The sequence below is a fragment of the Hipposideros armiger genome, unplaced genomic scaffold (genome assembly GCF_001890085.2).
Source record: "Hipposideros armiger isolate ML-2016 unplaced genomic scaffold, ASM189008v1 scaffold_21, whole genome shotgun sequence".
In the NCBI taxonomy this organism is placed as follows: Eukaryota; Metazoa; Chordata; class Mammalia; order Chiroptera; family Hipposideridae; genus Hipposideros; species Hipposideros armiger.
In genome coordinates this window covers 4576282-4590090 of record NW_017731371.1, presented here as the reverse complement: position 1 = coordinate 4590090, position 13809 = coordinate 4576282, and the positions used below count along the sequence as shown (strand labels likewise).

Here is a 13809-nt window from a genome sequence, read left to right as displayed (position 1 = left end):
AGGACCACAAAGGGGCGAGCTAGGTGAGGGGACCTAGAGGTGGGAACCGGAAGGGGCCCCTTTTCCCCACCGTGGTCCCCGGCTGCTGTGAGATGCCCTGCTGCACTGCAGCCTTAAGCACTTCCCGTTACCCAGTGCCCTCCACATGCCAGGCGCATACCTACTGTAGGTCCTCAGTGTCAGGACAAAACCCAGGCTAAGTGCCAAGTAACTGTCTTCCTTTGATAAGCTCCCTGATCCAAAACCAAGGCTGTGTCCCCTCTCCCCGAAACGCCCCCAGAAGGCCCCTGAATCCAAAGCCAAGTACTATGTAAAAAGGCAGTGCAGAAGCACCCAGACACTCTGACAGGTCTCTAGACCACGTGTGAAAGAACATGGGCTTGGGGGATTTTAGTAATATGACACATATGATAAGGAACCCGTCTATAATGGCAACGACAGAGCTGAAAAGCAAAACCCAAAGAGTTTTAGCCTTTGCTCTGCATTGCCTTAACATTCCTCTGCAAGCTGAGTGACTTCAGTTATTCTTGCAAGTATATGGAGGGTAATGCAGCCAAATGTCTCTTGGGACCTCATGGGCCTGAAAGCACTGTGGGGACGGGTGGATGCTGCCTGCCCACCCCCAGCCTCATGGAAGGCAGAGCTTGGACACTGCCCTGTGAGAGGACAAGACTGCAGCCTCCCCACGGCCTTGGTGAAATCAGCTGGGGGGAGCCCCTAGGAACCCTGGTTTCAGCTAAGCCGGCAGCTGGCTTTATTCCACGGTGCAGCGGGAGGCTGGGGTTAAGAATTAGCACATCTGGGGCCGGCCGAGTGGCGCATTGGTTAAGAACTGGCTTGGGATGCCAGAGGGCCCCGGTTCAGATCCCACATGAGGGCCAGTGACACTGCCCTCTACAGNAACAGAATTCCTAGCAGTCCACATGATAGACTATGTGTCAGGGAGGTAAGGCCGTTATTAAGAATGGATTATTTTTAATAGGCGGTGGAGATCTCATTCATCCGTTCCTTCCATTCTCGTTCGGGTTCCCTTAGATAATGCAGTGTCCCTGGATTTTAGGTAGTACATTAAGAAACAATACTCATTACTAGTGTATTTATTGTAATGTCCGTTAGGAAAAAAACATAACAAGCACATGAAACTCGTCATTTCATGAATAACTTTATTTAAGACAAGGCTAAAATAGATTAAGTTTTTAAAGAAAGTTAATTTTAAGTAAATAGTTGTATTATGGGACACAGATATGACAGAAGTCAGAAAGATGGTACATTAATTGAATGATTCATGTTTGGCAAATATTGTCCTACAAGCTGCTACTTGGCCAAGTTAGTTTTTATTTTTTTCTTTCTTACTTTTTTTTAAATCTTAGTATCTCAGAATGAAGCTGAATAAATTGCTTACAAGAAAAAATAGTTGTGAACAGTAATAATAATGATTCTAGTAAGTTTTAGAGAGTGTCAGCAGAGACGTATTGCTTCTCTGGTGCAGAGCGGGGAAAACTGCGGATCTTCTCTTCCGATCTGGCTTCAGAGCCATCATCCCCTCCCTCCTCCAAGAGCAAGGATCCTAAATGTTTATGCACACTGACATGCTCACTGTCTTGTTCATAACCACGGCTGTGGTTTCTTATGGGCTGTGCGTGTGTGTGTGTGTGTGTGTGTGTGTGTGTGTGTGTGTGTACGCATGCGCACGCGCGTGCATATTAAATGGTAACAAGATAAGGGGCCACGTCTAGGCTATCCCGGTTATTTATATTAAATCATGACATGAGGATGTCGGTGGCCTGTAATTCTCCATTTCCTATTAACCACCCTGCCCAAGTAAACTGTGTTCTGATCTCTCTTAGATGGAAATCCTGTATGAATGTGAAAGCCATTAGCAGAGTAATTGCTGTCTGTTACCATGACAACCAGCCGCTGCAGTCACCTGCCCGAAGTGCTGCCAGACTGCACCAGCTCAGCTGCGCCCGTGGTGAAGACCGTGGAGGATTGTGGCAGCCTAGTGAATGGGCAGCCACAGTATGTCATGCAAGTTTCGGCCAAGGACGGGCAGCTGCTGTCGACAGTAGTGCGGACTCTTGCCACCCAGAGGTAGTACCACAATTAACATTAAAATAAATGAATGTGTAATTGACCCAAAGGGCTCTGTCCGATGGAAAAAGCTTAAGGAAATGTAATTAGTGCTCAGCTCTTTGTGTCAGGTGAGAGGAGGTGCTGGGGGGGAGGGGGGGAACGACGCAAGTTCTGTCACTGCCGTTTCTATTGCAATAGGATATAAAGCTAAAATTCATGTGGCCTGGTTTTCCACTTAAAGTCACACTTGCAGAAAGCCAGGCAGGAAAGGATCCCGCAAGACACAGGGTCACTTGCTTTACGTTTGTTATTTTGACATTTCTACAGTAATTACACTCCTTGTCCCCAGGCACTAACAAAGGTAACCCTTCGTTAGAATAGAATGAAGGAGGCACCTGCTTTCTGGTGACTGAGCCAAAGTGCTTGGATCTGTGGACAGAACTTTTGCAGTGACCTTCCTGGTGTGCAAGCCAATCAGCACTGCCCGATGGGCTCACTGAGCAGGGCCACTTCCTGGGCACGTCTCTTCTCTGGCACACCCCCACTTGGGGGGCCTCTTCTATTGCTCTCCCTCTTTTGCTCCTCATAGGCCCCCACCCATGATGCTTCACACACACCCTGCCCTATGAAGTATACTATTGCTAAAATCCCCCCAACTTGTCTCCCCTGAGTGATGAACCAAAGCAAAGCTGAAGGCTTTCGACAGTCTGGACATGGCTTCTCCAGGCCAACCCTTTGTCCCTGGAGGTCTCCCCTGTGCTGTCGCTGCCGAGTGGCAGATGGACAGCTTCAGGCTGCCCGGCCAATAGGTACTCACTCCTTGGCTTCTTCAGCTTTCTTTCCAAATAGGTAAGTGGGACTTTGACCTATGAACGCAACATGTATATCAGCACTGGAGTTGCCTCCTGATATCAGCGCTGACACTTCTGACCCTGAAATTTGGGGCAGTCACTCACACCTAGACTGTTTACCTTGGTCTGAGCAATTCAGCCAACCCCCCTGGTGCAAATACAGGTCCACAGCCTGAGCATGCACCTGCAGCAGGATGACTGGGGGTACCACCGCGTTTCCTGTTGTCCCCAGCCTGGACGTGGTGGCCGCCAGAGCAGGATTCACACACCCATGCATGCTGTATGAGTAAACAGTGTCCGTGCACTTTCGATCGGTGCTGCTATCTCCAAGGGAAGAAATAGGAAAAAAAAGTCAATATGTGTTTTTCCACCTCTTGAAACGCTTCTAACAGTTGGTTAGGACTCAGAATACGAAGAGACGGTGAACATCATTGCTCATCTGTGAACTGAGACAGATAACTGATGTGCACCTGTCACCTTGCAGCCATCAAACACATCTAATCAGGGAGAACAAGCTGCAGAGCTGCAGTGACTCAGACTTGTGAGCCAACGTGTGTGTGTGTGTGTGTGTGCATGTGTGTGTGTGTGTGCATATGTGTGTGGCATTTTTACATGTTCTCCTACCACGTAGTAATGTAAACTAGAAGGTTTTAGAATTCTACATGGATGTGGCTCAATGTGAATGAAGGAGACAAGGAATAATGAGAGAGAAAAAGAAGTCAACTCTAAACTTGCTTTCCTTGACCCAAATGGAGAGGAGATCCTCCCCTCTTTTAACGCCCTTTTAGCCTTCACTCGTCGCCAGCGTCATCCCCAGAAAAGTCTGTGGAAAATAGCAGTGTTTCCATTTGGACCAAGGATGGCGTCAGAGAGAATAGTGGGCATAAGCCTGGGTCACTGCCATCTTTGGGGGACAGGAAGAGGCAGGGGAGGGCGGTAGAGGTTGGATCTCAGGTTGGCATGTACAGTGATGATGTATTTTAAAATCTAATGCCCAAGAAAGGGCAGCATGAGCAATATAAGAACACGTCAATCAGAAAGGGACAGTCCTCTCACAGGACACAGTGTACACTGAGAAATGAGGTCCTCCTAGTCTGACCCTTCCTTTTGCTGCTGACTTAGGTCATAAGGGCCATGTTATTCGACTTTTCCTGACCTGAACCTTTTACGAGTGAAAAGAGTTAGCATTATCTAGGCATTTGCTACTACTGGTCCTTACTCTAAGCTTCTAATGTGGACTGTCTTCTCTCATCCTCAGTCACCAGCTGAGGAAGGCACCATTGTTTGCGCCCATTTTAGAGATGAGGGAGTTGAAGTACAGGGAGATGCCATTAGTTGCCCGAAATTAGCCAGCTGGTAAGCAGCAGAGCTGGTGTTCGAGCCCAGGCAGCTGGACTCCAGAGCCTGCCTCACGAGCCACGGCACTTGGTGCCTTTACAAAACATGCAGCGGTGGTTTTTCCAAATTAAAGGCAGAGCTCTAGGCAGAGGCCACCTCGGTAGGACATACTCACTCCTCACTTCCAGTTTAGTGTCCTTAGCATCCCAGAGAGCATCCTAAGAAAGTTCAAAGGACCGACCCGTCACTCAGCTTTGTGCAGTGGCTCAGACGGCACTTCTGTGTGGCAGCCTCGGGGCTGGCTGCCAGCTCACTTCCCTCCTCTCATTCTCCCGCCCTACTGAAAGGAGAATGAAAGGCACCTCTGGGTATTCAGAAGTGTCCTGACTGGGTTCAAAAGACACAACTTGTCAAGAAACGACAATCGGCGTCCAAACAATTTCCAAACAATTTCTTTTCTTAATGGCAAGGGACGATTTTTATTTTTTGACTGGTAGTTTGCCTGAACTACATCTATATCCAAGGCAAAAAGAACACATTGCTCGTTGTCACTCACTTTCGGCCCCGGGCCACCCCCTCTTTCTTTATATTGGTAGAAGTAGATGCCCACGGACCCTGGCACTGGCCCTCACTGCCAGGTGCAAGCGTCGATCTAGGGTTTCAGAGCAGGTGTCCATTCCGAGTTGTTGTGCCAGGAAGGCTCCGAAGGACACAGGGCCGGAGGACCCTCCACGTGGCCGTGGCTTCGAGCTCAGTGACCAGCAGCTGCCCCTCCTTCTCTTGCAGCCCCTTCAACGACCGGCCGATGTGCAGAATCTGCCACGAGGGCAGCAGCCAAGAGGACTTGCTCTCTCCATGTGAATGTACAGGGACCTTGGGGACAATTCATCGGAGCTGCCTGGAGCACTGGCTGTCCTCCTCAAACACCAGCTACTGTGAACTCTGCCACTTCAGGTTTGCAGTCGAGCGCAAACCCAGGCCATTAGTGGAGGTCAGTAATGGGGGCACGTCCTGAAAACTTAGCTCTAATGAGCAAACGATGTCTGCTTTTATGCCCAGATCGCAAACCCTGTGCAGCTTCACTGGAGCACAGTGATAGCTCTGTGTGAGAATGTGGGTGTGAGGGGGTGTGTGTGCGTGCCCACCCACATGTGCTTGTACATGCGTGACACACATGGAGAGAGCTCACCGGCTCACTCAGGAGCCAGCAGTACAAAGGGGACTGCCACCTTTCACAAGGGAGTAGAAGAAACCAGTGTAAGGAGAAAGGGGACGTTTGGAGGCCTGATCTCCCTGTGCGTGGAGCGAAGAGTTCGCTTTTCTCTTTGCACACCGTCCGCCCACATTGACGCAACAGATAAATAGCATTTGAGTTGAATGTCCTGAGTGATCTTTATGAAAAAATATAGCTGCGTAGTGGTTTGAATCATTCCGTGACCTTAGGTAAGTTACTTCACCTCTTGGAATTACTATGAGGATTAAATGAATTAGTATGTATAAAGCACTTAGAAGAATACTGGATATCTATGCAAGTGTTTGAATTTGAAAAAATATCTCTCCTAGAAAATTATACACAAGTTTTTTTCAGCTAATAATCTAATATTAGAATCTCTTTTCTGAGTAGGTGGTGGTGTCAACACAGCCAGTAAAATGGCAAGACGCTCTCTTTTATGTTTTAAGAGCCACATCATTCTTCTTTAGAGCGCGGGTCTGGTCTTGTATGAGCTGGGGGAATTGGCAAATATCATTAGACCATTTTGCCCTCTCTCCTAACCCTCGATTTCTACAAGTCAATTAAAAATTGGATATTGGCAGTAGTAAATATTCTAATACACTATGAGCCCGAGCTCATCGAAAGAGACCCGCGACATTGTACCTACAGAGTTGCTGGGAACCTCCTCCTCATTTCAACAGCCGACACAGTGAAACTTTGGCATTAGAACTAAAGCTAGAAATCAAGAAACCCTTCTTGGGGACTCCTTCAAACTGGGTGTTAGTGCTTTGGCACTTAAGGCTCTGGACAGCCCTGTGTACACTGGGGGTGTATACACTGCATCATATATACACATGACTTGTATTCATCTTTTGTTATCAGTATATATTGAGTATTATGATTTTAATACAGGTTTTGGCCCCCTCTGTATATTCGCTTGGGTTTGACCTTGAGAATTTAATCAGGCCCTCTTACTGGGGCCTGTTTTAGCTATGACTTGCTTGCCAAATGGCACAAAACTTATTTGACTTGCCCCGATAAACTCTATGCTTTTTTTAAGACTCTGGATCAAGTGACCTCTTAATTTAGCCATCTTGCTGCTTGGCAACCACTTTCAGAAATGCATGCGTCTGGAGTGCTCGCCGGGGACCTGGCCCCGTGCCACCTTCGCTGGGACTTACATGTCAGAGCATCTCTGCAGAGGGGGAAATATAATTAAATAATAAGCAAAGGAAAGGAAGATTCCTCAAGCCCAATGGCAAAAGTGGAAAAGAAGCCTATTTCTCCTTTTTAGGAACTTTTTGGAACGTCCTCAAGTTGATATGGCAGCTTCCCCGCGGAAGCTGGCTTTCCAGAGTAGGAAAACCCTGCTTTAAATGGGCTGTATCCAGTGGTCTTCTTTCCTAGTATCTCCCCAGTAAGGGAGACTTTTGCTTGGCTTGGTAAAAATCCCAGTGTGTATGTGCGTAGTATGTAACTATGGAGGGTGTGTGTGTGTCTGTGCGCACGCGTGCATGCACATGACACACCTTAGTTTTTCTCAGGTTACACCCATATGTTGTATCACCCAGTGAACCCTTTCGCTCTCAGAGATGAAGACGTACCCACACACAGGCATTTCTTCAGAGTTTCCTGTGTGGGGCCGCAGACAGACTCCAGGGGCTTAGGCTTCTGTCATTAAATGAGGAAACGGGGCAAATGACCTTGAGAATGTGTGAGGCGCTCTGCAAGATTTAGGGCCTCGCCTACAAAAACTTAACCCAAACGGCTGCCGGTGGTGAAATTTTCGTTGCACAAATGGAATGTGACATTTTTCGGAGTTAATGATGATTGAACAAGTTGAAAGTGAAAGGCAGACCTTCTCAAGCTGGAGGAGGCTGGCCATTTGATCTTCCCCTGGCGAAATGAACTTGCTGTTTGACCACAAGCAATAAAAAAGTTGTCTTTGGTTTCTCAGCTGGAGGACAAATGAGAACCAGGTGCAGGGAGCTTTTTAAACAGATGACATTACTAATTGACTTTTCCCCTCTTACCTAAGGGACGGTTTATTCACAGTGAGCATTGCTTCTCAATACATTTACCTCCAGAAAAATACGAATCTTTTTAGTAAATCAGCAAAACCTGCCAATTTGGGCTAAGCATTAGGAGTACTATTACTTTGTTTCTCATTTTCACTCTTTTTAATTGCTTTAATCATTACTTTATTTACCAGTTGGATCTGCCTTCTCGTTAAAGCAAGAAAATTCCATAAAACTTAATTTGAAAATCGATGTGGTAATAACAGCTCTTGTTGCTAGAGGAAGTGGTTGAAAAACTCATTTATAAATTTTATTTGTCGGCATCCCGACGTTAACGTGGGTCGGAGTTACTTTAACACCTCAGACTCCCACTCATCCGTAAACTCTCTCAGCCCTTCACTCAGCATACCCCTCCATCCTCCTTAACCCTGCTCTCCTGGACACACGCCCCCTTCCCCTTCGCTTCCTCTCCTGCGCTCTCTGCAGCCAGCAGTGGGATGTTCATTTTTAACAAGTCGGGAACCCAGGGCTGGTGGCTATACATGAGCTGCTACATAAAGCCTCCCCCCCCCCTCACAAACGGGTGCATTTCTATTCAGAATGACCGAATCAGTGGGCTGGGTTTGATTAGCACCTCCAAACTGAATATCACCTCCCCACTTTCCCACTGACCAGCTGAGTGGAGCGGCTCAGATTCTCTGAGCAGCAGTATGGCGGAAGGTAAGCTAGGAGTTCTCCCTGATATTTTCAGTCTCTATAAGGCTCTATAAGCCTAAAGGTCCAAGGCTAAAGTTCTTGTGTAAAATAATGCATTCTGCACTTAAAATGATTCATTTTGTGGTATGTAATTTATACCTCAATATGTTGATTGTGTGTGTGTGTGTGTGTGTGTGTGTGTGTGTGTGTGTGTGTGTTTCTACTTACCTACCTCCGTACCTGTCTACCTACATGGCCGGACTACATCTTTTAGTCTCTTTTGTTAAGTTCATTGCCAATGTTATATCCTAAATATTTTCTTATTGCTAAGAAAGCCAGTTAAACAAAAGCTAGTTTCAACCCAAGAGCTACACCTGAATCATGTAGTTGATTCAGATCTGGGTGAATTTCTTCAATAGCCCAGCTAATATGAATCTCATACGGTCTGTGTCCAATCAAGTAAAGCTCGAAAGGAAAACATTCCAAGTGTACATAGCCAGAAGGAAGAGCAGCTATAACACACACTCGTTTTATATCTACACAGCTAGCACTTCTCTCGTGAAGGCTACATATCTTTCTGTTGATGATGGAAAATGTACCCAGTGGCAATTTGTGAGAGGAATTATCCCCAAGAATAATGGCCTGGTAGAATGCAGTAAACAGACATCCACTAACCATAACAGGATTCCCTGAATGACCAGCCTGGGTGGTTTTATGGTCTCCTTCCTGCTCATTTTCACTTTTCCTCATTTCTCTCTGAGTTGAACTCTGATACCATTCTTTTATAAGGGTAACATACCACAAACCAATAAAAATACCATGACGTGTTCCCAAAAATTGTGCACCTTGACTCCAGCCTATTGCTCTGATTACACATCTGACTGAGCACTTTTCCAAGAAGTCCATCTTACTATGTGCAAATAGCATGCTTGCATCATCAGCTCCCGGGGATGGGACTGTCTGCCCCTGGCTTTCCTACGACGTGTATCAGTAACACCCAGCCTTGCCCGGGAAACTCATGCGATAATAGATCAGCTCAACAATGTCATGAGCAAAATGAAACAGCCAGGAAATGGTGGAAACCTGGAGAAAAGGCTTTCTGGGATCTGATCTTCCTCCAATCAGGGAGACATGATGATTTTTCACAGAGGGAGTGATTAGGTTTTCGTATTCCTATTTCCTTTACACAAACCCAGCTGACTGATAAGAATGGTATGAACAATTTAAAAGCTGTTCCCTGTGAGTCAGAGGTTTAGCTAAATTGAAACGGAGCGTGTTTTCACACATATCAGTTGCTCAGAATAATGGGATGTAAAGCTAGGGAGATGAGAATTAGGGATTTTTTTTTCAAGCTTTTTATTTATGATTTTTTTTTATAAGTCACTGGGGGGAAATGGCCTTAAACTACGCCCCAGATTCAGTGTAAATCTCCAGCTACACAACAGGGAGCGGAGCTGCACTGCTGGGCAGAAACCACTTTATGCCTTGGCACTTGCTATTTAATAGATTTAAGACTTCGCTTGAACCTTCCTAATATGTACATATCAGACAGCCGGGGACATTGCTCGACTCTTATTGTAGCGGGGTTGTTTTGATTTGATGTATTCATTTAAGTAAAAACGTGAGGCCTGGGTTTCAGAGTATTCATTTTCATCAGCAAACCCATGTACCATTGGGGTAATTAGTAAATGACACCATAGAGGATATAAACTGACTCGAGGAGCTGCCCACGCGTGAGGACACCTATCCCATTTCTCCAAGGAAAACGGGCGAGCTCCCCTCTTCATTCCAGCTTGTGAGTGCAGCCCGGCGAGCAAGGTGTCCAGACCATAATCACAGCCTGTGACAGGCAATCAGGAAGCACCTGTTCATTAAATAAATGGATGAATGGAGAACCTCCCCTCCCCCAAAGGCAAGCCATAGATCGTAGTTTGGGCGTGTGGTTGTAAATCAAAGAAACGGACCCCTTGCCCTTACAGTTTAAGACAGACTCAGTGGGGCAAGGACTTACGTAATACAAACGAGCAACACTGCTTTGAGCAGCACTGCCAATGGCAATGGTTCTGACATATCCTTTCTCCCACCCCCTCATCAGTGTCCAATCAGGTTTTAAGAAATGGCGGGTGGTAGAAGCCCTGGAGGCACTGTACCCAGTGAGGGGGAAATGTCGGCCACAGGGCTTGGCAGAGAAAGCTGGCCTGAGTGACGGAAGTGTGGCTGAGGGTGGGGAGGACCCGGCCACATCACCATGATTCGGACCCAGCTAGCGTTCGTCAAGCTTTTAGAAATCCAAGCACTACGCAAGCAAACATTTCACCACAGTCTTGGAGGCGGGAGGAAGCAGGGGTGGAGATCATATTACCCATCTGTTAGACAAAGAAACAAGTTTCTGGTGGTGATGTGAGGTCAGCATCCCTCAGCAAGAGAAAGTAAGGCTTCCTGTCCCTGCATTCAGGCCTCTGCCTCCTCCTCCGTATTGTGCTCTGGAGGGACAAAATGGAGGAGAAGGCCACACCCCAGCACCTGTGAAATGGAATGTGGAGGGGATTCGGTTCAGCCCACTAGGAGTTCCCACTTCCCACTCTCATGTCCAGCACAGACTGTCGCCACCGGAGCTCAAGGCTGGCAGACACCGGTTCTCCCTGCTCTGCCACCCAGGGCTTGTCAGGCCCTCCTTTCCAGCTCCCTCTACTACAGGCAACTTTCCCACCCGATCCAGGCAAGGATAAGGCCCCAAAACAGAGTAAGGAGGTGTAGTACGAAGGACAAAGGAAATGTCAAGTACTAGAAGGGGAGTATGTGAGGGACTTTGGGTCTATTTCATGGCCAGCAGAACAAGGCCCTCCCACTGAGTGCAATCTTTGCCAGTGACTTTCCCAAGCAGGCCCAACATCACGACTGTGGCTGCTGGTCTGTAACTGGTACTCCCAGCACTGAGCTGGCAGCAGGCAGCCTTGGATTCCTGTCCTGGCCACCCATGACCTGTACTGAAACCTGAACAAGTCATGTCTCCTCTTTATACATCAGCTTCCTCACCTGTAAAATCAAGCAGAACTCACCAACTGGTGACGTCATTCATGCACACAGGTGCACTTTATTGAATTAACATTTAACAAATAATAACCTGAATGCCTCTAGGTGGGACGTGCACTCTCCAGGCCCCCCAGGCCTTGCCTATTGTTTTCACCCACCCAGCCCTCTTCACCCTCTTGCATTTCCTGCCTACTCTTTACAGCTGAGGTTCCAGAATAGGGCGACCTCGCCCACGCTTAAGAGTCCCCTAATGCTATGTGCATTATTTTCTACCAACATCTTTCTTTCAGGGTAATGTAAACTGAACCTAATGATTAAAGTGAGCTGAAATGGCTGGTTTGCAATCACAAGGTAAAGAAACCACTAAGAGACTGCACTAGCATGGACAGTGGAAGAACAACAGCGGTTCCAATATCTTGCACTCGCAGAATGCCTTAATATCTATCGGTCAGGCACTTCCTTGACCTCTGGTAAGATCGCTGAGCAGGCCACCAGCCTCCAAGTGGACTTGGGTTACCATCCTTGGTGCCAGCGGTTGAGATGACATGCTTGATGACCGGAGTCCAGCAATCCTTGGTCCTGTAGTTATTCAGCCTTGAATTTTTCTCTTGGTTTTGGTGGCTAATTTGGCAGTTGCTTCATTACTTAAAGCTTAGTTACAAAGAAGCTGTTTTAAGGTATCTATTAAATTCACAGCTTGCTTCATTAAAAATCGCTTCATTAAAAAAGCAAGCCAACCGAAGTATTCACATGGCCATGCCAGATGGAAGTGAGCTAACTGCTTGGTGCCTGTTTTTAGCCCCTCCACAGCTAATAAAGGATTAATTTGGAGGGGAAATCCAGTTCCATGCATAAAAGCAACGACACGACCAGATTCTATTGTTTTAAATTGTATGGATACTTGCAGTGAACTTGAGTTGAAATACAAATCAGAATCATGTTCTCAAGTGGGCCTTTTTTGGTCCTAGTAGCTGCCCCTACCCAGATGTATAATACCAAGAATTGTCCCACAGAACTTTTTTATTTTAGTTATTATGTTGTTGTTGTTGTTTTTTAATACAAGGGAGGACAAAGAGTAATAGAGCAAACAGACACGTATCCACCACCTGGAATTAACAAAATGTTAGCATGTTGTGAGCAGCATAACCTTTCAAAGGACAAGCCTCTTGGGGCGGGGGACAGAGAGAAAATGTCTATAGTCTTTACTAATTCATCTTCAGGTGGTCTCCAACACAGGAGAAAAGTCAGCCAGGTTTTCCGTAAGCACATCTGGGCCAAGACTAAGAAGAGGCAAAGAAAATGAGATAGATAATATGGAAGATTCCAGGCCCTTTGAGCTAATTCCAAATGTGAGCATAAACAGTACAGCTGGTGTTGGCCACCAACGGGTCCACTGCTTTGAAAGGCAGACAATTAGAAGTTATTACATGGGAATTTAGGGCGAGGGTGGAGGAGGTGAGAGTGTCTCTGGAGCTTTATAAGGGGGAATCTGATAGAGGAGCAGAGAGGCGTCACTGAATGACTGAGGACAGCTGCTGATCGCCTTTCTCCTAACTTCTGCTGAAATAACAAGGTGCGATTAGCTCCCAGGAACTGCTCTGTGTGGATACCAGGCCCCGGGGCTGAGCTGAAAGGAGATCTGAACTGGGGAAGCCCTGATGCAGATTTCAGATACAGAGTTAGGGAACATGCATAGAACTCCCCGCTCTGCCAGCCGTCCTCCTGCCGCTTCAGTTTTAAGTGTCAATGACTGACACTTAAGTCTCCAAAGAAAGAATACATGTTTTTAAACACGTAATGGTGTGAAATATCATGAGCACTACCTGATTATGGTTAAATGCCGCCCAGTGGACAATTGTATGCGAATAAGCAAAGTGAAAAAGGAGCTTCAGTTGGGCAGTGGGAGACCGATGGTCATTTATTCACTGAGTAACACGCTGCTGTGCCTGTTGTGCTCAGAACATGACATTCCAATCCAGTGGCATTCGTTTCACTTTGAGTCCATCTATTTTTATCCTTAAGATGTGCACACCCCAAAGTTTTTCCTTCTTAAATTATTTACCCATTTCCTAGGCACAGGAAAAATATTACATGCTGTATACACTTTATATAACCATCTTATTTTAATGTCTCGGGTATCCCAATAGCAGATATTATCCCATTTTGTAGATAAGAAGCTGAGACTGAGATGTTAAGTCCCTATTCAGAGAGATCTTCAATACTTGCAGCCACAGGGCTAGTTAAGTGGAGAAAGCGGAAGAATCCAGGTCCCTCTGGCTCCGTAGCCTGTGCTCTTTCCACCACACCTGGCTTCTTTCTTTCACTTGCTCATTGGAACACATGTTCAAATACACACAGAACTGAGGGTTTCTTCACTAAGAGCCAGCCTTCTAAAGGACTAGATATGTTTCAGAAAGGGGAGAATAAAAAGTAAATGTTAGTTAAAGCCCTGCTTTCCTCTTTATGTTGAATTCCTTTATTAAATCCAAAGCCATTACTGGGGACGGAGGGATGAACAGAGCACAGAGGATGCTTAGGGCCGAGAACGTCTTCCGTACCATACTATAATATTGGATATGTGTCACTA

At 46.5% G+C, this 13809-nt stretch overlaps 1 protein-coding gene across 4 annotated transcripts in view; it reads left to right on the top strand.

Annotated features, from left to right (window-relative positions):
- The window catches only part of MARCHF3 (membrane associated ring-CH-type finger 3), a 172384-nt gene that overhangs the window by 134942 nt on the left and 23633 nt on the right, over window positions 1–13809 (top strand). For all 4 annotated transcript variants that reach the window (XM_019635417.1, XM_019635414.1, XM_019635415.1 and 1 more), the window contains 2 exons: window positions 1848–2091; window positions 5049–5253. In XM_019635417.1, the coding sequence (XP_019490962.1) occupies window positions 1904–2091; window positions 5049–5253 (393 nt within the window). In that variant the 5' untranslated portion in view covers window positions 1848–1903. The remainder of the gene's footprint in view (window positions 1–1847; window positions 2092–5048; window positions 5254–13809) is intronic.